The sequence below is a fragment of the Pseudophryne corroboree genome, chromosome 1, assembly GCF_028390025.1.
Source record: "Pseudophryne corroboree isolate aPseCor3 chromosome 1, aPseCor3.hap2, whole genome shotgun sequence".
NCBI lineage: Eukaryota > Metazoa > Chordata > Amphibia > Anura > Myobatrachidae > Pseudophryne > Pseudophryne corroboree.
In genome coordinates, this window is record NC_086444.1 from 1,032,702,228 (window position 1) to 1,032,730,059 (window position 27,832).

The window sequence follows — 27,832 nt, forward strand, 5'->3', positions numbered from 1 at the left end:
GGAAATAAAGAGGGTTTTTCTCCCGTCGGAAAAAGCCCAGGAACTCCAGAACATGGTCAGGGACCTGCTAAAACCAAAAAGAGTGTCAGTTCATCAATGCAATATACGAGACCATTCCGTTCGGCAGGTTCCATGCGAGAACTTTTCAGTGGGACCTTCTGGACAAGTGGTCGGGGTCCCACTTACAAATTCATCAGAGAATAAGCCTGTCCCCCAGGGCCAGGGTGTCTCTCCTGTGGTGGCTTCAGAGTGCTCACCTTCTAGAGGGTCGCAGGTTCGGCATTCAAGACTGGGTTCTTGTGACCACGAACGCGAGCCTCCGAGGATGGGGAGCAGTCACACAAGGAAGAAATTTTCAAGGAATATGATCAAGTCAGGAGGCTTGTCTACACATCAATGTGCTGGAATTAAGGGCCATATGCAACGGCCTACAACAAGCGGAGAATCTTCTTCGCAACCTACCCGTTCTGATTCAGTCAGACAATGTCACAGCCGTGGCACATGTAAACCGCCAGGGCGGGACAAGGAGCAGAGCAGCAATGGCAGAAGCCACCAGGATTCTTCGCTGGGCGGAAAATCATGTAAGCGCTCTGTCAGCAGTTTTCATTCCGGGAGTGGACAACTGGGAAGCAGACTTCCTCAGCAGACACGATCTCCATCCAGGAGAGTGGGGACTTCATCAAGAGGTCTTTGCAGAGATAACAAGTCGTTGGGGACTTCCTCAAATAGACATGATGGCGTCACGCCTCAACAAAAAGCTTTGGAGGTATTGTTCCAGGTCAAGGGGCCCTCAGGCAGTGGCGGTGGACGCACTAGTGACACCGTGGGTGTTTCAGTCGGTCTATGTGTTCCTTCCACTCATCTCAAAAATATTGAGAATCATAAGGCGGACAAGAGTGCAGACAATACTCATTGTTCCAGATTGGCCTCGACGGGCCTGGTATTCAGATCTTCAGGAAATGATCGCAGAAGATCCGTGGCCTCTTCCTCCCAGGGAGGACCTGTTGCAACAGGGGCCCTGTGTGTTACAAGATTTACTGCGGTTACATTTGACTGCATGGCGGTTGAACACCAAATCCTAGCTAGGAAAGGTATTCCAGGGGAAGTCATCCCTACTTTAATCAATGCTAGGAAGGAGGTAACGGCGAAGCATTATCACCGTATCTGGAGGAAATATGTTTCTTGGTGTGAAGCCAAGAATGCTCCTACGGAAGATTTTCAGCTGGGTCGTTTTCTCCACTTTCTACAGACAGGAGTGGATATGGGCCTTAAGTTAAGCTTCATTGAGGTGCAGATTTCGGCCTTATCTATTTTCTTTCAGAAGGAATTGGCTTCTCTCCCAGAAGCCCAGACTTTTGTAAAGGGAGTGCTGCACATCCAACCTCCTTTTGTGCCCCCTGTGGCACCGTGGGACCTTAACGTGGTGTTACGGTTCCTAAAATCACACTGGTTTGAACCTCTTCAAACGGTGGAGTTAAAATTTCTCACTTGGAAAGTGGTCATGTTGTTGGCCTTGACATCTGCGAGGCGGGTGTCCGAATTGGCGGCTTTGTCTCACAAGAGCCCCTATCTGATTTTCCATGTGGATCGAGCGGAGTTGAGAACTCGTCCTCAATTTCTACCTAAGGTGGTTTCGTGGTTTCATATGAATCAACCTTTCGTGGTGCCTGTGGCTACGGGTGACTTGGAGGATTCCAAGACCTTTGATGTAGTCAGGGCCTTAAAAAATTATGTAGCCAGGACGGCTCGAGTTTGTCCTGTATGCGGCCAACAAGGTTGGCGCTCCTGCTCCTAAGCAGACTATTGCTCGCTGGATCTGTAACATGATTCAGCAGGCTCATTCTACGGCTGGATTGCCGTTACCAAATTCGGTAAAGGCCCATTCCACTAGGAAGGTGTGCTCTTCTTGGGCGGCTGCCCGAGGCGTCTCGGCATTACAGCTGTGCCGAGCAGCTACTTGGTCGGGTTAAAACACTTTTGCAAAATCCTACAAGTTTGATACCCTGGCTGATGAGCACCTCATGTTTGCTCAATCGGTGCTGCAGAGTCATCCGCACTCTCCCGCCCGGTCTGGAGCTTTGGTATAATCCCCATGGTCCTTACGGAGTCCCCAGCATCCTCTAGGACGTAAGAGAAAATAAGATTTTAAACCTACCGGTAAATCCTTTTCTCCTAGTCCGTAGAGGATGCTGGGCGCCCGTCCCAGTGCGGACAATTTCTGCAAGGCTTGTATATAGTTGTTGCTTACATAAGGGTTATGTTACAGTAGTGATCAGTCTCTGGCTGATGCTGTTTTGTTCATACTGTTAACTGGTTTGGTATATTCCATGTTGTACGGTGTGTATGGTGTGGGCTGGTAGGTATCTCGCCCCTTAGATTAACAAAAATCCTTTCCTCGTACTGTCAGTCTCCTCTGGGCACAGTTCTTTAACTGAGGTCTGGAGGAAGGGCATAGAGGGAGGAGCCAGTTCACACCCATATAAAGTCTTAGAGTGCCCATGTCTCCTGCGGAGCCCGTCTATACCCCATGGTCCTTATGGAGTCCCCAGCATCCTCTATGGACTAGGAGAAAAAGATTTACCAGTAGGTTTAAAATCTTATCTATCTATCTACACACAAATACAAAACCAGGTACGTAAATGCACTTACCACTCATAGGGTGGGGTGCATGTAACCACAGCACTCGCCACCCCAGAAGCGGGGGAACACAACTGCACTTACCTCCCATAGGGTGGGGTGCATGTAGCCCATAAGCACATTACTCAAATACATACAAACAGAAAACTCAGCACTCACCATAGCAAGCTCACCTATCCTCAACACATCATTAAATAAATGATGGGGTTTAGTTATTAATTATTATTATTATTATTATTATTATCCTTTATTTATATGGCGCCACAAGGGTTCCGCAGCGCCCAATTACAGAGTACATAAATAATCAAACAGGAAAACAGCAACTTACAGTTGACGACAATATAGGACAAGTACAGGGTAAATAAACATAGTTACATCAGCAGATGACACTGGAATAAGTATCAGGTGGCAGTTAGTGAATTGGCCAATGCACAGAAGCCTGCAAACCAATCGCCAAGGTACCCCACCTTCATGCAGGTCCTACACTATCACAGAGGGCGGGATGTATTGACATATTATTGTTAGTAAATATTAAAATGTGGTAAAACCCCCGTTTTTCGCAGGTTTTACCGCATTTTTGCTTTAGTACATCACGCCCAGAGTCTTAAAACCTGGCAACTGTTTCACACATCATGTTGAGGATAGGCAAGTTTGATATGGTGAGTGCTATGTCTTCTGTTTGTGTATATATATATATATATATATATACTTTTTTAAACACATCACTTCATTTCATTCACTTCTGTTTTGATATACAGCGTCCTTGCAATCCCCTCACTATCAGCATGCCATTTACTAGTCAGGCTGCTGAGACCAATCGCTGCACGTTTTGGCGCGCTCCGGAGCCGTTGCTATGCATGACACAGGGGGCCAGATGTACTAAGCTTGAAAAGTGATAAATATCACTGTGATAAAGCACCAGCCAATCGGCTCCTAACTGCCATGTCACAGGCTGTGTTTGAAAAATGACAGTTAGGAGCCGATTGGCTGGTGCTTTATCACAGTGATATTTATCACTTTCCAAGCTTAGTACATCTGGCCCAAAGTTTGTTTAGCTTAGTTAACAGTGTCATGGAGTGAGAGGAGACAGCAGGGGATGCATTAGACATGCCCGGACTTGTCTCAGCCCACGTCCTGATGCTGCTGGGTTGATTGTGGTGCCATTTGAGGCTTATATTTCGTGTTCTGACAACAGTGTGGTTAGCCCCTGAGGAAGACCAGTCGGTTGAAACAGCCGTCGGGCTGTGTTTGCTGTACTTCACCATGCCGTTTGGTAAAGGAATAAATCCTGCTTTTCTTTCATCTACACGTGAGTGCTGGCTTGTCTACTTTTTCTGCATCGCTGGAGAAGTGAGTGATATATATATATATATATATATATATATATATCAACCAAATACTCTCCTTCTGCGCTGTTCTAAGGCTAATTAGATACAATAAGATACAGTACTCCTTGGGAGGGGCTGCCTATTTCACTAAGTCCCTTGTTAGGAGGGACTAGATACAGAAAATATAAAAAAAAAGGAAATTGGCACCCAAAGGTTATTTTTACCTATAAATACAGGGAACCCAGTGGGTTTCACAATTAACATTGATTTTAAAACATAAACATGAACTGTTCTTTCATAAAAAATTTATTAAAATGTACAGAAGCAATGAAGCAAGTCCATCATATTACACAGACAAAATGATGTAATTTCTCTTCGATTACTCCATCTTTGAAGTTGATAGAGGAATATCGGCAACTTAGTGCAGTATCTTTAATCTTCCTCATATACTATTCAGAGATAACATCAAATATAACAACCCAACGCGTTTCGTCTAGTAACTAGACTTCATCAGGGGTATGTCTAAAAATTATAAGACAGCCAATCAGTATTTATACACTACAGTAAAAATCATATAATAGCAATAGTATGGTACAAAGAACAGTCAATGAACAATAGGATGTGCGAGACATGGTGAAACAGAGCGAAGAGACAATAATTGGGCTATTGACAACAAAATGAGAACTCAGTCAGGTGGTGATCATAAAACTCATATATAATATCTATTATCATTGGGTATTTTACATACCTTTTGGTATTAACATTTATCAAAATGTGATCAATCAGAGTGGACACTCAGGACTTTTCAAAGAATAACTTCAAAACATCAAAAAGGAGACTGCCGAAGCTTCAAGCCAGTCTAATTAAAAGATAATTGATTCATATTACTATCAAAAAATTGATTTATAAACCATTGTATGGTTCATAAAGTAGAAGCGTCACATACCTCATATATTCGATTGATCAGAATTCAGCTATTTCCTATGTTTCTAACTTTCAAAAGGAAGGTGAAAACAGCAAGATCCTGCCAAAAATGGACCTAACAAATCAATTGATTTTAATTAGTGTATATCTAATCCAATCTAAACCGAGAGGGAAAAAAGAAAGAAAGAGGAGGGAGGGAAAGCTTGATTATCCACCCCCTCACTATTATCCTCTATTAGGAAAACACACATGCGTCTAATACATGGATCACAATATAATTGTCTAAATGGTCAGTGTAAGCTGACTCTTATATACAGAGTCTCCTGATAGAAATACACTATGAATGACTAATGATAGCAGTAAACTGCGTTAATCAAGCTCTACAAATATATAGATATTTAAATATTTATAAGGTTATTACAGATGAAATTCTTAAAGCATCATGACATACCTCATGTGTCAAACACAAACGTGAAATACAGATCCGTATCTGTATTTCACGTTTGTGTTTGACACATAAGGTATGTCTTTAAGAACGGATAAGCTGTCCATACAGATTCACACAGGAAAAAACCTAAGGGTCAATTAGATAATAACCAATGATTTTAAGTATGGTAGCGGTACTGAACTACAAACTGTATCACCTGTCCTCTGTGATAGTTTAAAAAATTGTGATATCATTTGTTGCTCACATGCTAACAGGCTTATAGTGATTCCTATATATACTGATTAGAACTCATAAATGAGGCACAATGTGTGTTCAAAAATCACCCTTAAATGTCACTTTTTTTGTACATAACACTTGGCACTATAAAAAGTCTGAATTGGAGAATGAGGGATTAAAACATTAAAGGATTAAGTGCCTATCAGTCTGACCAAAAAAATATACATATAGATTAAATGAAGCCTTCTTCTAAAAGGTATAAAGAAAATCCTTACTTTCCAAACAGACAGCCAGTGGTACTCCAGTGTCCTTGCAATGGACCATGGGAGCTAAATTCAAACTTTTATAGGGGAAGTTATCTGACATCATTTCCCCAATTAAACTAATGTGCATAAGGCCTGTGTCAATCTCCTCCACACACCAGCCAATCAATCAATTAACTGATCAATAAACATGTGAAACTGAATTAGTATTTGAGTCATTTTTGCTGCAGTGAAATATATAATCCACAAATGATCTGTGTTCTACTAGTGCAGTAATAATATAGTGTACGCCTGAATAGTTCGGAGTGACTAAGTGCCCAACTGCTGGGAGTGATAAAATACGGATCAAAGACCTTACAAACAACTACATGCAACCATGAGCTAATTGGCCAAACTTCTTACCTAATCTAATTAAATTGTAAACGAGCGTTTCTCTGCTCGGCATTAGTGCCACAATCCCTGCTATAAGAGTTACCCGGGGAACCTTCCCCGTCCGTCCGCGTCATGTGACCCAGTCACGTGGTGCGGAAGTGGAGCGGCTTGCGCTCCAGCGCCATGACAACCGGCGCTGCGCGAAGCCGCCTATGTACTTCCTTAATGGAAGCAATCACCTGTTGTTAATGGGCCAATAAAAACGGAAAACTTAGTGAAATAGACGAAACTGGACGTGTTTTTACAATCTACTTATAGTGTACAGAAGCCAGATTAACCGAAGGGACCTTAAAAGTGATTAAGTTACTATTAATAATGTGTGAAATTGTTCTAGACATGAACTATAATTATAGAAATATAATGCGCTACCAGGCTGGTATTATTAAAAACCGTTACATCTTATTTGACTATTTTACAGTGAGGGAACCTCTCCAAACCATGGAGGTGAATAATATGCAGCTTAATATACTACTCATACATTAATGAAATAGGGCTCCATTTGTACAGATAAGGATATTAATATAATTCATGCCACAAATACATTAGCTTCCATAATAAAAATAGACATTTTACAGAATGTATATTGAATCATCCCACACAATATTAATCCCTGCAATACAGTTCTGAATGTACAACTCATATCAAATTTCAGAAAAATATTTATTGCAAAATTACATAGAATATGGGGGGGGGGGGGAGAAAGAAAGATGATAATGGAAAGAGGTAGAACCTAATTGAGGGGACCTGACTTACAAAGAATGATCCTAGTCGGATTCTCTAATGGGTACAGGACCTAATCTATAGAAAGCAAGCCATGTCAATATTCTCATTAAGTCCATTAGGGATAAGGGTGTTCAGGGTATAAATCCAATAGGATTCTCGCTGGGCCAGATAAAGGTCTCTATCACCTCCTCTTCTATTCTCAGTGATATGATCCAGGACTGTAAACGTTAAACTCTGGATCTCAGAGTTATGACATTCAAGAAAGTGTCGGGGGAGACTGTGATTGGTAACTTGGTTCTTGATATTGCGTAAATGCTCCTGGATTCTTATTTTCAAACACCTCTTAGTTTTGCCGATATAAGACAGCATACATGGACAGTTAATTTTATAGATAACATAATTTGTATTACATGTTACCACGGTCTTCAACTTATGTCCTATTTCTTTCATCCTTCCAACTTAAACCTTTCTTGTCGACATGTCGACAACAGATGCATTTATTGCAAGGAAATAGACCTGTTCTTGACATCATAGGGTGCTTATTGGAGCAGTCCCTTCGGGATTGACAAGGTGGTAATTGTCTAGGGGCCAAGATACTCTTGAGGTTTCTGGACTTCCTGAAAACTATATTTGGTCTGTCAGGTAGATGCGGGCCTAGTATGGGGTCTCTAAGTAGGAGATGCCAGTGCTTATTCAAAATGCGTCTGATCTTCAAATTCTCTTGATTGAATTGGGTAATGAAAGGTCTTTCGGTTTTATGGTTATCCTTAGGCTTCCCTTCTGAAGAAAAGAACCTCCTTCTATCTATCTTAGATGCTCGTGTCTGGTCAATGAGTAATGCTGATTCTTCATATCCTCTATCGACAAATTGTCTAACCAAATATGATTATTGTTCCCAATAGTTAGACAAGGTACTACAGTTCTTTCTTAACCTCATAAATTGTGAGTATGGCACTGACGTCTTCCATCTAGCGAGATGGCAGCTGTTGTACGGTATAAAGCTATTAGCGTCAGTCTCCTTGAAGTAGGTTTTGGTTGTTCAGAACACCATCATTGTCCACACTTAAAAGGATGTCTAAATAATCAATAGTGGAAGAATGATGTTTATGTGTGAATCTGAGGTTGTACGAATTCTTCTGTATGGAGGAGATAAAGCTAGCCAATGTCTCTGGTTCTCCATCCCAAATCAAAATCAAGTCGTCTACATATCTTTTATAGAACTTGATGTTATGGTATCTGAACCCCTCATTAGTGTATAGGTATTCCTGCTCCCACTGGTCCATGTATATATTAGCATACGATGGGGCAAATTTGGTCCCCATCGCTGTGCCTTGTCGCTGCAGATAGTAATGTCCTTCAAACCCAAAATAATTGCGGTTCAATACGAACCATATACTCCCCAGCATGAACTCTCTCTCATCTTTGGAGACCATAATGTCTGCTGACAAAATTTTCTCCACTGCCTCTAACCCCTTTGGAATGGGGGATGGAGGTGTAGAGAGCCTGAACATCGATGGTTACCCATCTGTAAGAGGAAAGCCACCGTATTTCATTGAGACTTTTTAAAAGACTAGTTGAGTCTTTTAAATATGACAACTGGTTTTTCACATATGGCTGTAATTTAATATTGAGAAAATGTGATAAATTGGCTGTAAGTGAATCCACACCTGCCACTATAGGTCGACCTGGGGGAGGAATGGTACCCTTGTGTACCTTAGGCAGGTGATAAAAGATAGGTATCTTCGTTTTTTTATTTAAAATGTATTCAGATTCCTCCTTACATAGCACTCCTTTATTCTTAGCCTCATAGAGTAGATTGTGAAGTTCTTCTACAAATTTTTCAGTTGGATCACCTTTGAGTAATTCGTAGGTGGAAGTATCGTTAATTTGTTTCAGAGCTTCACTGACATACGTGGATCTCTCTTGAATGACGATGGCATCCCCTTTATCCGCCATTTTGATCACTATTTCGTCATCATTTTTAAGTTGTTTGATGGCTAATCTCTCTTGAGACGTGAGGTTGTCGCAGAATTTACCGTTTTGAAGCTTCAATCTCCTAAAGTCCCCTTTGACGGAGTCAAAAAAGAAATCAATATGATTACCCCTAGACTCCACTGGATAATCTCTCGAGGGGGGAGCAACCACAGGCTTATTCCGAGGTTCATGATTCAGTTTTTGTACAGGATTCTTTAAGAAGTGCCTTTTGAGTGTTAGACTACGTACATATTTGCTAAGATCGACAAATAAATCGAATTTATTTACATGTTGATTCAGAGCAAATTTTAGACCTTTATTCAATATTGATGTTTGTGGGTGGGATAATTCCTTTTTAGTAAAATTGATGATGCCTGGTTTGAAGGTTCTTGTAGGAAGTTGATTGCCCTTCTTTTTTTGTTGGGTGATTTTTCTTCCACCCCTTGTGCCTCTTCTCCTGCGTTCAAATGTCTCTTTACTCCTCGGGGGGAATTCAAGCGGGTGTACAACTGTTCTCTCTCTTGTCGATAAGGGAAACCTATATTCTTCCTTCTCCCTAAAAAAGCCCCTCTCCTGGGGGAAACTGACCTAAGGGGTTCATACTGGTTATAATGCGAGTACTTGTCTCTCAGTTCAACCGGGGACTGTTGGAATCGATGGGACGGTTTTCTCCCATATCTTCGTCCTGGGGACTGGTTGGAACTCCTCCTCATCCTATAGGTATTTTCTCATTTTTTGACACAGGCCTTATGCACATTAGTTTAATTGGGGAAATGATGTCAGATGACTTCCCCTATAAAAGTTTGAATTTAGCTCCCATGGTCCATTGCAAGGACACTGGAGTACCACTGGCTGTCTGTTTGGAAAGTAAGGATTTTCTTTATACCTTTTAGAAGAAGGCTTCATTTAATCTATATGTATATTTTTTTGGTCAGACTGATAGGCACTTAATCCTTTAATGTTTTAACCCCTCAGTCTCCAATTCAGACTTTTTATAGTGCCAAGTGTTATGTACAAAAAAAGTGACATTTAAGGGTGATTTTTGAACACACATTGTGCCTCATTTATGAGTTCTAATCAGTATATATAGGATTCACTATAAGCCTGTTAGCATGTGAGCAACAAATGATATCACAATTTTTTAAACTATCACAGAGGACACGTGATACAGTTTGTAGTTCAGTACCGCTACCATACTTAAAATCATTGGTTATTATCTAATTGACCCTTAGGTTTTTCCCTGTGTGAATCTGTATGGACAGCTTATCTGTATCTGTATTTCACGTTTGTGTTTGACACATGAGGTATGTCATGATGCTTTAAGAATTTAATCTGTAATAACCTTATAAATATTTAAATATCTATATATTTGTAGAGCTTGATTAAGGCAGTTTCCTGCTATTATTAGTCATTCATAGTGTATTTCTATCAGGAGACTCTGTATATAAGAGTCAGCTTACACTGATTATTTAGACAATTATATTGTGATCCATGTATTAGACGCATGTGTGTTTTCACCTTCCTTTTGAAAGTTAGAAACATAGGAAATAGCTGAATTCTGCTCTATCGAATATATGAGGTATGTGATGTTTCTACTTTATGAACCATACAATGGTTGATAAATCAATTTTTTGATCGTAATATGAATCAATTACCTTTTAATTAGACTGGCTTGAAGCTTCGGCAGTCTCCTTTTTGATGTTTTGAAGTTATTCTTTGAAAAATCCTGAGTGTCCACTCTGATTGATCACATTTTGATAAATGTTAATACCAAAAGGTATGTAAAATACCCAATGATAATAGATATTATATATGAGTTTTATGATCACCACCTAACTGAGTTCTCATTTTGTTGTCAATAGCCCAATTATTGTCTCTTCGCTCTGTTTCACCATGTCTCGCACATCCTATTGTTCATTGACTGTTCTTTGTACCATACTATTGCTATTATATGATTTTTACTGTAGTGTATAAATACTGATTGGCTGTCTTATAATTTTTAGACATACCCTAGATGAAGTCTAGTTACTAGACGAAACGCGTTGGGTTGTTATATTTGATGTTATCTCTGAATAGTATATGAGGAAGATTAAAGATACTGCACTAAGTTGCCGATATTCCTCCATCAACTTCAAAGATGGAGTATTCGAAGAGAAATTACATCATTTTGTCTGTGTAATATGATGGACTTGCTTCATTGCTTCTGTACATTTTAATAAATTTTTTATGAAAGAACAGTTCATGTTTATGTTTTAAAATCAATGTTAATTGTGAAACCCACTGGGTTCCTGTATTTACAGGTTAAAATAACCTTTGGGCGCCAATTTCCTTTCTTTATATATATATATATATATATATATATATATATATTATATTATACAAGAAGTAACAAGGGAATAAAATTACATGTTAATCTAATTACGTTAATCCAATAATTTGGGGGTGGGGACAGCATATGCACACCCGTGCTGAGCTGGTTACAGTCAGAAATGTTAATGGTATATACTGGACAGTGGTTGGGTACCAGAATATTGTTCATGTACAGGCTACAGCTATTGCCGTGTTTTCAGTAAGATAAGAAATTAAGGGGCAGATGTATTAAGCCTGGAGAAGTAATAAAGCAGTGATAAAACAGTGTTAAGTGCAAGGTGATAACGCACCAGCCAATCATCTCCTTAATGTCAATTTACATATTGCAGCTGATTGGCAGGTGCGTTATCACCTTGCACTTATCACTGCTTTATCACTTCTCCAGGCATTATACATCTGCCCCCATGTTCTCTCCCTCTTACTTACTGCAGTTAGTTAGTGATTTGCTGAATTGTAGACTAAAAAACCCCAAACAACAGTGAATATCTATTAGTATTGCATCTCACAATATCAGTATCATTACACTAGGGCAGTGGTTCCCAAACATTTTGGAGTTACGGCTCCCTAGCGTATCAGAATTTTTTTCATGGCACCCCTAGGCCAAATGTTTCTTATTGTGAAATTAAAAAACCCCACATTAAATTAAATAAATTGTGTTTATAGGTCATCCCTAGGCTCAGATATGTGGTGAGGGACAAGATTCACTTCTGTTTGTCTACTTATTTTATTCTAAGAAGCAACAAAAAACACTGGTTTTGCCTATTACATTGACCGTATATCATTTGAATTGGTCCTGTACCACCAACCCAGGGCACCCCTGCAAGTGCCCTGCGGCACCCCAGTGTGCCACGGCACACAGTTTGAGAACCACTGCACTAGGGTGCCTAGTGGACTCTTGTTCAAAGCTACCCTGATTTGGCACTTCTAGCCTGCAAGCACATAGTCTAATGAGCCTCCTGGTGTTTACCAAGAACTGAGATGAACTTTGTGACAGAGAGCTCACAGGCTGTGAACCCCCCAGACTAACACATACCTCCCAATATGACCCTCTCCAGGAGGGACAAAATGCTCTGCTTCTGGACTTCTCTCTTAGGAGTGTATTTACTAAGCCTTGGGTGGAGATAAAGTGGACGGAGATAAAGTACCAGCCAACCAGCTCCTAACTGTAACTTTTCAAACCCAGCCTGTAGCATGGCAGTTAGGAGTAGATTGACTGGTACTTTATCTCCATCTAATTTATTTCCATCCAAGGCTTAGTAAATAGACCCCTTAATATATGATTGCCAGCACCTGTTTTGAACAGGTTAATGGATAAGAAAAATGTTTCACCACAGGTGATGGCATAGGCGGATCCAGGGGGGGGGGGAGGGGGCACATGGGCCCGTGCCCCCCCTGTCATTTCTGACTTCTTTTTTTCAAAAGGATAACAGCAGCAGCACTACTGCTATTTCCGTCAGTCAGATTTGATAAAAGAGCAGGCAGGCACTGTGCCTCTAACAGCAAGTCCGTGTGGTAACCAATGGGGAGCTCACACCACAACCTACCTCCCCCACTGCCAGCCTGCCAGAGTCCAGCCCAGGTTCAAATGCCAGCATCGAGTAAGACTGTTACTTATAACGGCGCAGAAGGTTTCATTAGCCCTCACTGCACTGCACAATAATCCCAGCGCTTCCTCCTCCACTTCCTTTACCACCATGCTACTGTAGGTGCAGTCAAACTCAGCCTCAGCTTTCAGAAGGCGGCCCGTGCGATTGTGACAGGGCTGTCCTGCAGATGTCTTATGCTGCTCGTTGGAGATCCAGCTGGCTGCTTCTGCTAATCAAAGATGGGCAGTTCGTGTCCTGCAGTCTGAGTCTCAATGCAGTGCCCAAAACAAGGTATGCTGCACCTGCCACCACCAACTAAAAACTTTAATAATTATATTGTGCTTGTCAGAATTCGTTTGGATCTCCCAGTGTGAAAACATATTAGCAGGGACTGAGGTTCACGGAATAATAACTAGTTTATTAAAGCAACGTACAACTGTAAACAATAAATATAAAGCAGGAATAACTAGAGAACACAAAGGGAAAACTGAGGGGACATGGGATGCCAGGAAACTGTGAGTACATGAGAATGATGTAGACTGTGGTAGAGTATGCACGTACCAGGGTTGCAGGATTGCACTGTAACTGGAACACAGGATGACACTGATGATTTGTAAACTTGTGAACGGTGACTAAAGGTGCTGATGAGTTAAGGAACTTGTGAATGATGATTTAAGACACTGGTGATTTGCAGACTTGTAAATGGTGACTGAAGATGCTGATGAGTTAAGGAACTTGTAAATGATGATTGAAGACACTGGTGATTTGCAGACTTGTAAATGGTGACTGAAGATGCTGATGAGTTAAGGAACTTGTAAATGATGATTGAAGACACTGGTGATTTGCAGACTTGTAAATGGTGACTGAAGATGCTGATGAGTTAAGGAACTTAAGAATAATGGTTAAAGACACTGGTGGTTTACAGAGTAGTAAATGGTGACTGGAGACGCTGATGATTCCAGGAACTTGAGAATGATAACTAAAGACACTGGTGGTTTGCAGAGTAGTAAATGGTGACTGAAGACGCTGATGATTCCAGGAACTTGAGAATAATAATTAAAGACACTGGTGATTTGCAAAGTAGTAAACGGTGACTGAGGACGCTGATGATTCCAGGAACTTGAGAATAATAATTAAAGACACTGGTGGTTTGCAGAGTAGTAAATGGTGACTGGAGACACTGATGATTCTAGGAACTGGAAAATAACAATTAAAGACACTGATGGTTTGCAGAGTAGTAAACGGTGACTGAAGACGCTGATGATTCCAGGAACTTGAAAATAACAATTAAAGACACTGATTGTTTGCAGAGTAGCAAACGGTGACTGGAGACACTGATGATTCTAGGAACTTGAAAATAACAATTATAGACACTGATGCAGACACTGACTCCCAGCACGCTGATGACCGAGACACATTAAAGTCCAGAAGCTGCTTGAGAACGCTGGAAGCTGTGCAGCAGTTAATGCTGGAAGCACCGGAGACACTGGGGTAGACTGCGGAGAAACTCGCCGGGAACAAGAGCACTGGCAGTTCTTTGGTCGATTTAGCAGCAGAGATCAGCATGACCAGGAGCTGTAACAATCTTGACTTGATGAACTGGCACCAGGGAGCCTGTGTGGCTGGCCTAAGTAGTGAGTACAGGTGCTGCTCACAGCTGTGGTAGCAGCTACTAATCAAGATGCAGATACAGAGCAGAACTCTGAACACCAGAGCAGAGAGCGCCACCCCAGGCATGGAGTAGAAACTACATGGGATTGTGACAGTGCTGGGGTACCTTCCAGGCTCCCATAACTAATGGAACAGGTGACCAACATTTCAAGGCCCAATCAGCCTTTTCATCAGGTTGAAACATTGGCAATAAACCAGGATGCGCTCTTACAGCCAACCATTACCTGATGGCGGATTCTGTGAGGCCACGCCCCCTGTGATACCACACCCCTTATCTGGGAGCACACGTGCCTTAGGTGCATGTAAATATAACTAATACCATTTCCCTATCATGGTGCCCCCCCTTTCATTTTCTTCTGGATCCGCCCCTGGGTGATGGCAATCATAAATTAAGAGGGAAGCCCAGGAGCAGAGCATTCTGTCCCTCCTGGAGAAGGTCATGTTGGGATGTATGCTAACACAGGATTAGATTGTTTAGGGAAGTAAGAATACTTGCAAACTGAAATGGTAATTGAAGGTAATGGAGAAATAATTTGCAGAAGAAACAGTATAGTGTAAAGCCTGATGCTAACTGTACCAAAACACAGAAGCACTGCAGGAACAGTGTAAAGAACTATGCACAGGTGATGCTACAGGACTGCTGGAGCAGTGTAGAGACATAGGCCCTCATTCTGAGTTGTTCGCTCGCTAGCTGCTTTTAGCAGCATTGCACACGCTAAGCCGCCGCCCTCTGGGAGTGTATCTTAGCATAGCAGAATTGCGAACGAAAGATTAGCAGATTTGCGAATAGAAATTTCTTAGCAGTTTCTGAGTAGCTCCAGACTTACTCAGCCATTGCGATCAGTTCAGTCAGTTTCATTCCTGGTTTGACGTCACAAACACATCCAGCGTTCGCCCAGACACCCCCGTTTCTTCAGACACTCCCGCGTTTTTCCCAGAAACGCCAGCGTTTTTTCGCACACTCCCATAAAACGTCCAGTTTCCGCCCAGAAACACCCACTTCCTGTCAATCACACTCCGATCACCAGAACGATGAAAAATTCTCGTTATGCCGTGAGTAAAATACCTAACTTTTGAGTAAAATAACTAAGCGCATGCGCTCTGCGAACCTTGCGCATGCGCAGTAAGCGACTAATCGCAATAAAGCGAAACTCGGCAACGAGCGAACAACTCAGAATTACCCCCATTATGCGCAGGTACTGCTACACAAGCATGTATGTTACTAGCCGTGGCTCTCAGCATCTGGTCGTCGCTAAGCGGCCGAGACGCTTCTGAACTTCGGGGTTGCTAGGCAGCGGGAGAGCCAGAGGCTCCTCTGTGAGGGTGAAGGCTGCAGAGAGTTTTTTTAAATGAAGGGGAGATTGGCTGTGTTGTGCTTTCATTGACTTATATCTCCTATATAGGTGTTCTCTGCCTCTCATTCCTTGCTGGTTATAGTCACTGGTCGCAGCGGGAGCCCTTGTCTCTTGGTCCTGTCCGAGCCTCGTCTGTGTGCACTGCCTGATAGTGTTCCTGTATCCAGCCCTGGTTCAGCACCATAGTTGGTTGTGCTATTTTGCATTTTATTTCTGTCACTTCTTGCCCCATACCTCATTTATACACTTGTGCACTACAGTACAGTAGAAGTTTATTGCTCCTCCCTAATCAAAGATTACTTCCCTGTATTTGGGGTACTTTGTGTTATTGTCTCCATTATTTCATCATCTCTGCCTCATCTATTATTCCTCTGGTCTCCATTGTTTGCCTTCCCTTTCCCACGCTCCTCTCTGCCCTTCTCCTTTAGTGTTTCTGTGTTCTTTCCTTACCGGCATTGATTCAGGTCATTCCAGGTTAAGCTTGTACTACCTCCAGTGGTGTAAGTCCTGGTGGCATCCCAGTACCGGCAGGCATATAGCACCTTAAGGAAAAAGTGGCTATTATAGGTTAGAAGACCTGCTGGAGAGTTCTACAAGTAACCTTGGGTGTACAAGGGTCACTGCCCAGGAGATCTCAGTGAGCTCCGCCCTTCTTGGAAAGACAACCGACGCCAGCTGTAACAATGTAGACAGATATTTCTCTACATGTTTATGCAGCAGAACCTGAGCTGTTTAAATAGCCCACCTTAAGAGGGCTTTGCCAGGATTGGCTGGTACCACTCAGCTGACTAAAGAGTAAAGGGCCCCATACACTTCTGCGACATGTCCGTCTGATACATCGCAGGCGATCACCCCGGCAGCCTCCCGGGGGGCAGGATTGCCCAAGATACATCGTATGCTGTCCTTTTGCATATGATGTATCTTGGGCGACCCAGGGCGATCCCAGCCATGCCTGCGTGGTCGGACGTGATGGAATGTGCAGCACATTCAATCTGAAGGATCCGATCCGATACTCACGGGAACACGCATCGGATCAAAAACTCCTCCAAAATGCCCGATTTCATCCGATATATCGGGATGAACACCTGAAATTGGATGAAATCAGGCATTATCGTCCTAGTGTATGGGGCCCTTAAGAGATCTGGCGGTTTGTGACAATCAGTAAGTCATGGCAATACAAGTCAAGAGGGATAATAGTTCGCCAGTAGAAATGTGTGCTTCAGTGGCCCTCATAATGCTTATTCCTGTGCTGTTTACGCTGATGTACATGTTTTTGTTTTGGCATACAGTAATGGCTGTGTCTAACATTTTATATGCAACCACTAGGAATATATAAAAGGACTTTTACATTTGAGATAGCCCTATGACATTTCTGTGGAACTGTCCTGAAGCAAAAATCTGATGAGATTGAAGGAAAGTTCTACAGTCACCTCTAGGCTCACAAATGCAGCTGTGTTGTGGGGGGAGTATCTAAGCCTGTGGACTAATGACAACTGGAGGTGGCAGCGGGACTGTTGGTCACTCACATATGCAGCTATGTTATGGAGAGAGGTAACTAATACATTTCCCCTCTAGTCACTTCAATTGAGAAACAGATAGATCACATCCAATTTAGCCAATCACGTACGTGGTCAAATTAGGCAATGATCCTGTCATATATCTTAAACTGGTAAAAGTGCATCTACAGTAAGTGGTCCTTCATATAAGCTGGCCATACACCTTAAGATTTCTTTCCAACCAACCAACCAACCAACCAACCAACCAACCAACCAACCAATTTGCTGTTGGGAATCTATTGGGATTCTCTTTCGTTGGGATTCCGCTGTCAGTCTTCTGGCCATCAAGATCTCGAATTCTGTATTTTGACAGCATCCCGTTCACACAATAAACATTACCGCAGACATCTAAATGTATTTCATGTCCTTATCCCTGTCATTTTTCAACAATCCATATGACTCAAAGACATTCCAGATAAGTCAACATACATTTTAGCCACAAATAACCTTTACACACCATAGCTTATTTTAACACTTATTTGTCTGTGCATTTTCAAAAAACAAATAACGTGTTGAGTGCAGGAAAAAAAGTATTTGACATCTGTTACACACTGCATGTCTGGATATCAAGGCACAGGTCAAATGAAATATATTAGCACAGCAAAACCACAGCACCACTTAGGCAAACATATTTCAGATTATATATGTATGCATGTGTCTATGGACCCTATTCAGCAGAGATCGCAAAATTGAAAAAACGCAATCCGGGCAATTATTGAACGACTGCACATGCGCAGCGTTCGCATTACGCATTCACACCCACGATTTGCGATTATTTCTGTGAATGCATTGTGCTTCAATGCAATCGCATTTTGATTGACAGGAAGCCAGCGTTTAGGGGAGGAAACATGGCATTTGTGGGTGTGTTTGTAAAAATGCAGACATGGAAAGGTGTTTTTCGAGTGGGTCTCTGATGTCAGCGATGACCCCATACAGCCTGTGATTGCAGAATTGTGGATGATTTTACCTGGCGCATGGAAAAACTCATCGATGTTCCGGGATTTGCAAATGGTTGTGCGATCACATCGCACATTGCAAAGCGAACGCAATTTCTGCAATGGGCATGTTTTCTTTATTTCTGGTTGTCAACTATTTGATCGCAGCAACTGCTTTTTTACAAGCTTTGTGATCCGTGCTGAATAGGGTCCAATATACATAAACTAATAGCCTTCACAGTAAGTTTCCAACAAGTTTCCGGCGAGTCTGGCTGATGTTTTAAAGTGTCAATCATTTAAAAGGCAAAACCAGTCGCTCTGGTGGGAGATATCCTTCATATATTTTGGTTATGTCCAGCAATACAGTCGCTCTGGAGGGAGGTGTTCCTTTTTATCTCCCACATATTAGGAGTAACCCTTACACCTGACCCCCTGTTGGCACTCTTTCACTATTATTACGGGGAAATGTCTAGTCCAGATAGGTATCTTTTAGGACACATTCTCATAGCATCCAAGGCCGCTATAGCTTCCAAATGGAAGTCGGCAGTCGTCCCCACCTTAGCAATGATAGTACAAAAGGTACATCAACACTATGTGTTCGAAACAGCTGAGGGCACCCACTCTTCGGACACTATCCCTATTAGAAAGAAATGGCTTAAATGGTCCCTATATAAGGAGAGATCGGGACAAATCGGTACCTCTGGTACACCAGCTGACATACCTGACCTCTCTGTCCTTCACTCCCCGATCCATATTGGACATTAGCTTGTTCCGCGATGCAGACCTTCTGCCCTTCATCACAATATAATATCATTGCCGAACTATGATCCCCCTGATACCTACTTATCCTTCCCCTTGTCTTTATTAGTTATGTTATATATATGTCTTCTCCCCCTTTTTCAGATTACATTTGCCAATTTATTTGTAATTGTAATGTGTTTGAAAACTCAATAATAAAAACGTAATATTAAAAAAAAAAAAAAAAAAGGCAAAACCAGGTGGATTTTACCTTTTAAATGATTGCCCTTTTAAAACATTGGTCAGCCTCAACAGAAAATCACTGACCATTGGGTCTGATTCCAAGATGGGAGCAAAAAAACATGTTGCAATGCCCAAATATATTTATATTTTGCATGTAGTGTAAATACTGGCTGCTTTTGCATGTAACCCACAAATACTGGACAGCTTTATTTTTACACTGCAATTTAGAATTGAGTTTGGACACACACCTCCTATATCTAAATCTCTCTGCAGACTTTAAATCAGTGCAACATGGTCACCAAGGTGCAAAGTTATATGCTTTTTTTTTTTTTTTTTTGCTTTCCCTGTTGACTCTATCCCCTCATGGCTCCACCGCTACCTCTTTCCCTCGGCCTGTTCCCATCTTGCCCACTTCCTCATTCTGTCCCTCTCATCAAGTATTATCCACTCTGCATTCAAACATGCCCTCCTCTCACCCATTCAAAAAAATCTGTCCTTGATCCTCACACTCTATCCAACTATAGTCCCATATCTCTCCTCCCCTTTACTTCAAAACTCATTGAGTGCAATGATTACAACCCCCTTTCCTCACACTCCCTGCTTGACCCATTTCAGTCTGGTTTCCATTCTCTCCACTCCAGTGAAACTGTATTCATGAAAGAAAGCAATGTCCTCCTTGCTGTCAAATCTAAGGGCCTCTTACATATCCTTGGTCTACATCAGGGATAGGGAACCTTCAGCCCTCCAGCTGTTGTTGAACTACGCATCCCAACATGCCCTGCAACAGTTTTAGCATGGACAAATAGCAAAACTGTAGCAAAGCATGCTGGTATATGTAGTTCAACAACAACTGGAGGACTGAAGGGTTACCCTTCCCTGGTCTATGTGATAATGCCCTTTCCTGGCTGTTCTCCTACATCCATGGCCGGAAGGAACTTCTTGGTCTACTCTCATTACGCCACTTCCACTAAAAGTAGGTGCCCCCCAAAGGTTCTTTTCTTTGACCTCTCCTTTTCTTCCTCTATATGTCCTCTGTAGGTGAGCTTATCAGCTCTTTTGGCCTCCAATATAATCTCTATACGGATGAAACACAGATCTACCTTTCCTCCCCTGAGCTCTCCCCTCCTTTTCTCACTTGTATTTCCAACTGTCTCTTGACTATCTCTTCATGGATGTCCCAGCAATTTCTTAAACTAAACATGTCTAAGACTGAGCTAAATATCTTCCCACCATCCGCATATTCTCACTTCCCACAATTTAATTATCTATTGACCACCCACCAACTCTTCTAGCGCCCAAGTGCTCTGTCTTGGAGTTATCCTTGGCTCCTTACTTTTTCTTCAAACCACACATTCAGTACCTATTGTAGTTCTGCTGTTTCCATCTCAAGAATATCTCAAGAATCAGACCCTTTTTCATCCTAGATGCTACTAAGACCCTCATCCACTCACTCGTCATCTCCAGATTCGACTACTGTAGCCAGAGCAGGACCATTACAGTTTGCCAAATTTGCAAACAGTAATGGGGACATTGATGGACATTTACAAGTTTTTGAAAGGACTTGCAAACTCCATGATTTGCTTAAGCAGGAGTGGGTAAGATACCTAGTGCCCACACTGCATGGAGAGTCACTGGAGGCCTATCAAGGAGTGGTCACTGAGGATTGTGGAAATGATGATGAAGTTGTCAGGGCCCTTCTACAGTGAAACTTTATCAGGAAAAAGTTCCAGGACCTAATAGCCTATTCCAAATACCCTAACCCCTAACGCAAACCACTAAACCAACCCTAATACCCTAACCCAATACCCTAAACTAACCCTAATCCAAACCCCTAAACTAACGCTAATACTCTAACCCTAAAAGGGAGAATGGATGGGCCATATGGTTCTTATCTGCTGTCATATTATATGTTTTTATGTAACAAAGAATTAGGTGATGTAACACAGAATTAGGTGCACAAGATGGGATACAGACACAAGATGAATCTTGCAGCTAATTGAATCTGTCCATAAATGTGCGCTAAAGGGTTCTAATAGTTTATTTTTCTGACACAGTAAATCCATAGAGATGGTTTCCTACTACATGCCACACAAAATTCTTTTAATCAATGAAGACTTTGAACAAAGGTAAAATCTACATGTTGGCACTTCAGATAGCAAAAAAACTACAAGTCCCAGCATTTTCTTGTTCCACTAAAGTTGAAGAGCCACATATTTCCTAATCTTGAACAGGTAACTGAGCCAGACTACTTCACAGTGTGGAGTGGCGTGGTTGAGGTAGAGAGGTTTTCTTTCTTACATGCGTGTTCTAAAAACTCTTTGTAGTTGATGCAGCCATCCATATTCTGGTCATATTTGGACATGATGTGATAGATCTCATCTTCGTCCAGCACAAAGTTGCAGAGCTTCAAAACAGATCTGAACTCAGGCAATGATAAGTAGCCGCTGCTGTTCATGTCCAGCTTCTTAAAAGCTCTTCGGAGAGTCTTCCATTCTCCTTGCAGCTGTACATTAGAAGAGATGAATTCAATGTTTAAATCCCCCTATATCAATGTTGGAACCTTGTTACCCTTAATATAGAATATTGTATTTATATGGAACAAGACACAGAATAATAGCAACTCCATCTAAATAAATGAAACAGTTTAACACGCTAGCTGCATTCACAGATGTATTGTTACTACAAACATAACCTTCATTTCAAACATATTTAAATGGAGAGATGGATGAAACAGAGGGGGTCATTCCAACCTGACCGCATGCTAGCTATTTTTTGCAGCACTGCGATCAGGTCAAAACTCAGCAAAACTGTGCATGCGTATGCACCGCAATGCGCAGGCGCATCATACGGGTACAAAGTGGATCGGTGCTGGGCGATGGATTTAACGAAGAATCCATTCACACAGCCGATCGCAAGAAGATTGACAGGAAGAAGGCGTTTATGGGTGTCAACTGACCGTTTTCAGGGAGTGGTTGGAAAAATGCAGGCGTGTCCAAGCGTGTGCAGGGCGGGTGTCTGACATCAATTTCGGGACCGGACAGGCTGAAGTGATCGTAGCGGCTGAGTAAGTTCAGATCTACTCAGAAACTGCACAAACTGTTTTTGTACCGCTCGGCTGCACAAGCGTTTGCACACTTGCAAAGCGAAGATACACTCCCCCATAAGTGGCGACTATCTGATCGCAGCGCTGCAAAAAATAGCTAGCGAGCGATCAACTCGGAATAACCCCCAGAGTCTCCTGCTTACATTCTGCGCATAGTGGATGACTGGCATGAGAATTCTGACAACACAGTTGCTGGTTTCAGCTTTTATTAAATCTGTCATCACAAACTGCTGGTCACAATGTTCATTATGCTGGGGTGTGATATGCTATACCGGCGGATGGGTTTCTGGCTGTCAATATCCCGACAGCGGCATCCCGTCCCCCAGGTTGCCGCCAGTGGAGAGAGCCCGCTTAAAAATAGTCTACCTATTTCGCAATTTATGCGTGTCATGAGAAACAATATATGTATTATTATATAATTGATCAATTTATCTACTTTGTGGTTCCTTTAATAATAGCCATTTAGTATATTAGATGGGTATGTACATACACCGTAGCTCTGTGGCTCTAGTACCCTTTGCTGGCACGCTGTGGGTCTATTCTGCATCTGCATTAATGCTTTATTTTGTTTTTCTAAAATAAGACTGATACCTTTCTCTAGATGAATAACACGTTTCTGTATACTTTATCAGGTTGATATATATATATTTGCACAAAAAAATACAGAAATAGTCAACCACTGCGCTCTTGGCGGCTGCAGTTGTGTAGGACCCAGGTGTCACCCAACACCTTACAACAAGAACAATAAAAAAATGAGAACTACCTCAACCGCGCTCAGCTTAATGAAGTCCACTTAGATGTCTTAAACGTTCAGCAGTCTGTCAGTTAGAAAAAAGAGAGGAGGTCGTCTTCCAATCTTTTTTATACCTAGTCCATAGGATGGAGGAATTCCCTCTGGGTTAGTCCAAAGTCCCTCAAAAAGAAGAATAGGAGAACAATATCGTGTAGTATGTCCTAGATTTGGGGATGATAGGTGTTTCTAGATTCTGTGGTTAGTCACGATGGTTCGTACCGTACTCACGTCTACAAAGGAAGAGTTTCCACTCATAAAGGTTTCTTTATGGGTCCAAACTTCTCCTAGCTGGATGGATTGGGGTTCGTTTCCTTTCAAATCCTCCCAAGGTGGTACCACAGTGCAAAAAATAGGGAGAAGAACGACCCAATCAATAAATCACAATGGCGTTAGTTTTATCCACCCCACTGCTAGCTGAAAGTTAAATCAGCGTACCGTACTCACACTCAGAGTGTATTCAATAATCCCATAAAGGTATCTTTAACCGTGGTTATTGTTCAGACAGATAAACTTAAATGTCAGAATATGAATGGGCAAGCGTACCCCACTTACAGTCTTCAAAGGAGATGTCAAGCCCGTAGCGGTTTCTTTTTCCACTCCCTTCCTAGGAAGTGGAACTCCACCGTCGAATACTTCCAATCTCGGTGAAATAAAACATATATCACTATAAACATATATAAAACTTGTGATATATGTTTTATTTCACCGAGATTGGAAGTATTCGACGGTGGAGTTCCACTTCCTAGGAAGGGAGTGGAAAAAGAAACCGCTACGGGCTTGACATCTCCTTTGAAGACTGTAAGTGGGGTACGCTTGCCCATTCATATTCTGACATTTAAGTTTATCTGTCTGAACAATAACCACGGTTAAAGATACCTTTATGGGATTATTGAATACACTCTGAGTGTGAGTACGGTACGCTGATTTAACTTTCAGCTAGCAGTGGGGTGGATAAAACTAACGCCATTGTGATTTATTGATTGGGTCGTTCTTCTCCCTATTTTTTGCACTGTGGTACCACCTTGGGAGGATTTGAAAGGAAACGAACCCCAATCCATCCAGCTAGGAGAAGTTTGGACCAATAAAGAAACCTTTATGAGTGGAAACTCTTCCTTTGTAGACGTGAGTACGGTACGAACCATCGTGACTAACCACAGAATCTAGAAACACCTATCATCCCCAAATCTAGGACATACTACACGATATTGTTCTCCTATTCTTCTTTTTGAGGGACTTTGGACTAACCCAGAGGGAATTCCTCCATCCTATGGACTAGGTATAAAAAAGATTGGAAGACGACCTCCTCTCTTTTTTCTAACTGACAGACTGCTGAACGTTTAAGACATCTAAGTGGACTTCATTAAGCTGAGCGCGGTTGAGGTAGTTCTCATTTTTTTATTGTTCTTGATATATATATATATATATATATATGTGTCAAAAAATGGAGAGCGCACTCTTGATTATATGGAAAGTAACAACTTTTACTTGTAGCATTTGATTACATACATTAAGGTTAAAATTCAACAGCAAGGTGTTTCCATCGCGACTTAGCCGATAACGTCTTTTGATCCACGGCTTGTCCCACCACCGACTCTGATTCCGGAAGATGACGTCACAGCGTCTATGTCACTAAGCCACGCCCAACGCGTTTCGTTCTTTTGAAAGTGTAAATGATGGAAATAAAATCAAACTTTTTTTGACATGCTACAGTATAAGAATGTCTAATCTGTAATTGGATGCCTTTTGGAGATTTTTCCATCTTTCCTTGGCTTCTTTTTGCACATTAAAATGAATTTTTGCCTGGGGTGCCCAAACTTTCAATCCCCACTGTATGTGCCGCTTTAGTGTAAGACCCTTATATGCAGGGGCAGTTCTACATCCAAACCGCGATGTAGTGACGGTTGTGTCTATGTTACCTTCATGATCAGGACCTGTAAGTTTTTCTTTTCTATGCACCATGGGACCCTCGTGGGCTTGCTTCGCTCGCCACGCTTCGGGCTCGGTGTCTCGCTTCGCTCGCCACAGGTTACTATTCCAAATAGTTTGTGACATGGACCCAGGGGGTTATGGGAAAGGTCCTCTCCACGAAGGGAACCTAGACACTACCATGTAGTGACAGCTTGCGTTCCACTCACGGCTTGTTAACTTTCGGTCACGGGATGATTGCGTTCCAAAGACCGGAAGTTGATAGTGATAGTGGGACCGTGGTCTTTATATGAGTCCATCTGTGTGTTGGGGCAGAACTTGATGGACCCACAGTGTGATAGTTTATTTAGTTTGTTTTATGTAGTCTGTTGTTTGTACTAGCGAAAGCTTTATATTAGTGTATACTCTGATGTTTTAATATGATGTTGTTTCACACTGATGACATCATGATCCCGGTTTGGTGCTTTTTCACATGTTGTTGGGGGTATAGATAGAGCCAGTCAGGCAGGGCCAGCCTTGCTGCTGGACTGCCGAGAGACTGGATCTCTGTTTGATTTGTGATGCTTCTAAATGCCTCCTGATGAAGGCCCTTTCAGGGCCGAAAACGTTTGAGATACTACTTGGACACTGTTGAGTATGCATTAATAAATATGTTACTTCTTTATATTTACAAAGCCTGGAGAGTGCCCCGTCTTTGACTGTCTTCTACACTTTAATACCGTGGGTATTGAGTGGACACCCCAGCTGTTGGTTATTTTGAAGATGAGAGTGCGACCTGCCTGCAGATATATGCACTGTATATACATATATATACATATATATATATATATATATATATATATATATAAAATCTGAAGGGACCCCAGAGATATCATTGTTCCGGGCCCTAAGATTTCTGTTGCTGACCCTGCTGCTGGGTTCCATCCTGGCACTAAGGTTGCGCATGCGCACTGTGTAGGCCAGAGGATGTGGATCCAGGTGGAGAGGGCTAAAGGACAAATATAACAGGAAAATAAAAACGAGTTTTATGGTAGAACTTACCTTTGTTAAAACTCTTTCTGCGAGGTACACTGGGCTCCACAAGTCTGGACAATGGGGTATAGAGTAGGATCTTGATCCGAGGCACCAACAGACTCAAAGCTTTGACTGTTTCCAGAATGCACAGCGCCGCCTCCTATATCACCCCGCCTCCCAGCACAGGAGCTCAGTTTTAGTTAACCAGCCCAATGCAGTAGCAGGAAAAGAGACGACAACGGTTAGTAGCCACATATACCACACTCTCATGACAAGAGAAGTGTCAGCGGCTAATGCCATATCAACCCAAAGAAGCTAAGTGCGTCAGGGTGGGCGCCTTGTGGAGCCCAGTGTACCTCGCAGAAAGAGTTTTAACAAAGGTAAGTTCTTACCATAAAACTCATTTTCTGCTGCGGGGTACACTGGGCTCCACAAGTCTGGACAATGGGGATGTCCTAAAGCAGTTCCTTTATGGGAGGGGACGCACTGTAGCGGGCACAAGAACCCGGCGTCCAAAGGAAGCATCCTGGGAAGCGGCAGTATCGAAGGCATAGAACCTTATGAACGTGTTCCCGGAGGACCACGTAGCTGCCTTGCACAATTGATCAAGGGTCGCACCACGGTGGGCCGCCCAAGAAGGTCCAACAGACCGAGTAGAATGGGCCGTAATGTGAGCAGGAGCTGACAGACCAGCCTTCACATAAGCATGTGCAATCACCATTCTAATCCATCTGGCCAGAGTCTGCTTGTGAGCAGGCCAGCCACGTTTGTGAAATCCAAACAAAACAAAGAGAATCAGATTTTCGAATAGAAGCAGTTCTCTTCACATCGATACGGAGAGCCCGTACCACATCCAAAGACTGCTCTTTGGGAGACAAATCAGGAGAGACAAAGGCTGGAACCACAATCTCCTGATTAAGGTGGAACGAAGAAACCACCTTAGGTAAATATCCGGGACGAGTCCTAAGAACCGCCCGGTCACGGTGAAAAATCAGATATGGGGAACTACAAGACAAGGCACCCAGATCCGACACTCTTCTAGCAGAGGCAATAGCCAGCAAGAACACCACCTTAAGGGAAAGCCACTTAAGGTCAGCTGAACCAAGAGGTTCAAATGGAGGCTCCTGCAACGCCTCCAAAACCACCGACAAGTCCCAAGGAGCCACAGGCGGGACATAGGGAGGTTGGATACGCAACACACCCTGAGTGAAAGTATGAACATCAGGTAAAGTAGCAATTTTTCTCTGAAACCACACCGACAAGGCAGAAATATGAACCTTGAGGGAGGCCAGACGCAGGCCTAAATCTAGGCCCTGCTGCAGAAAAGCCAAAAGTTTGGCTGTACTAAACTTGGAAGCGCCATAATTGTTAGATGCGCACCAAACAAAGTATGAATGCCAGATCCTATGGTAAATCCGAGCAGAAGCCGGTTTCCGGGCCCGCAACATAGTTTTTATGACCTCTTCAGAAAAACCCTTAGCCCTCAAGACGGAAGCTTCAAGAGCCACGCCGTCAAAGATAGCCGGGCTAGGTCCTGGTAGACACAAGGGCCCTGAACGAGGAGGTCTGGGCGTTGTGGAAGTAGAAGTGGACGCTC

General features: G+C 42.4%; 1 protein-coding gene and 1 long non-coding RNA gene across 7 annotated transcripts in view; both read right to left on the bottom strand.

Annotated features, from left to right (window-relative positions):
• Window positions 1-4,765: 4,765 nt before the first annotated feature.
• LOC134985369 (uncharacterized) lies at window positions 4,766-5,861 on the bottom strand. Its single transcript, XR_010191802.1, has 3 exons — window positions 5,829-5,861; window positions 4,912-5,004; window positions 4,766-4,824 (listed from the first exon to the last, which is right to left on the bottom strand). It is a non-coding gene; the product is annotated as an uncharacterized LOC134985369 (long non-coding RNA).
• A 15,553-nt stretch (window positions 5,862-21,414) lies between these two features.
• The window catches only part of LOC134923288 (EF-hand calcium-binding domain-containing protein 6-like), a 386,436-nt gene continuing 380,018 nt past the window's right edge, over window positions 21,415-27,832 (bottom strand). For 5 of the 6 annotated variants that reach the window (XM_063920743.1, XM_063920740.1, XM_063920737.1 and 2 more), the window contains one exon: window positions 21,415-21,902. In XM_063920743.1, the coding sequence (XP_063776813.1) occupies window positions 21,645-21,902 (258 nt within the window). In that variant the 3' untranslated portion in view covers window positions 21,415-21,644. Of the gene's footprint in view, window positions 21,903-24,801; window positions 24,951-27,832 lie in introns of all 6 variants that reach the window. The other variant, XM_063920741.1, reaches the window with a different exon arrangement.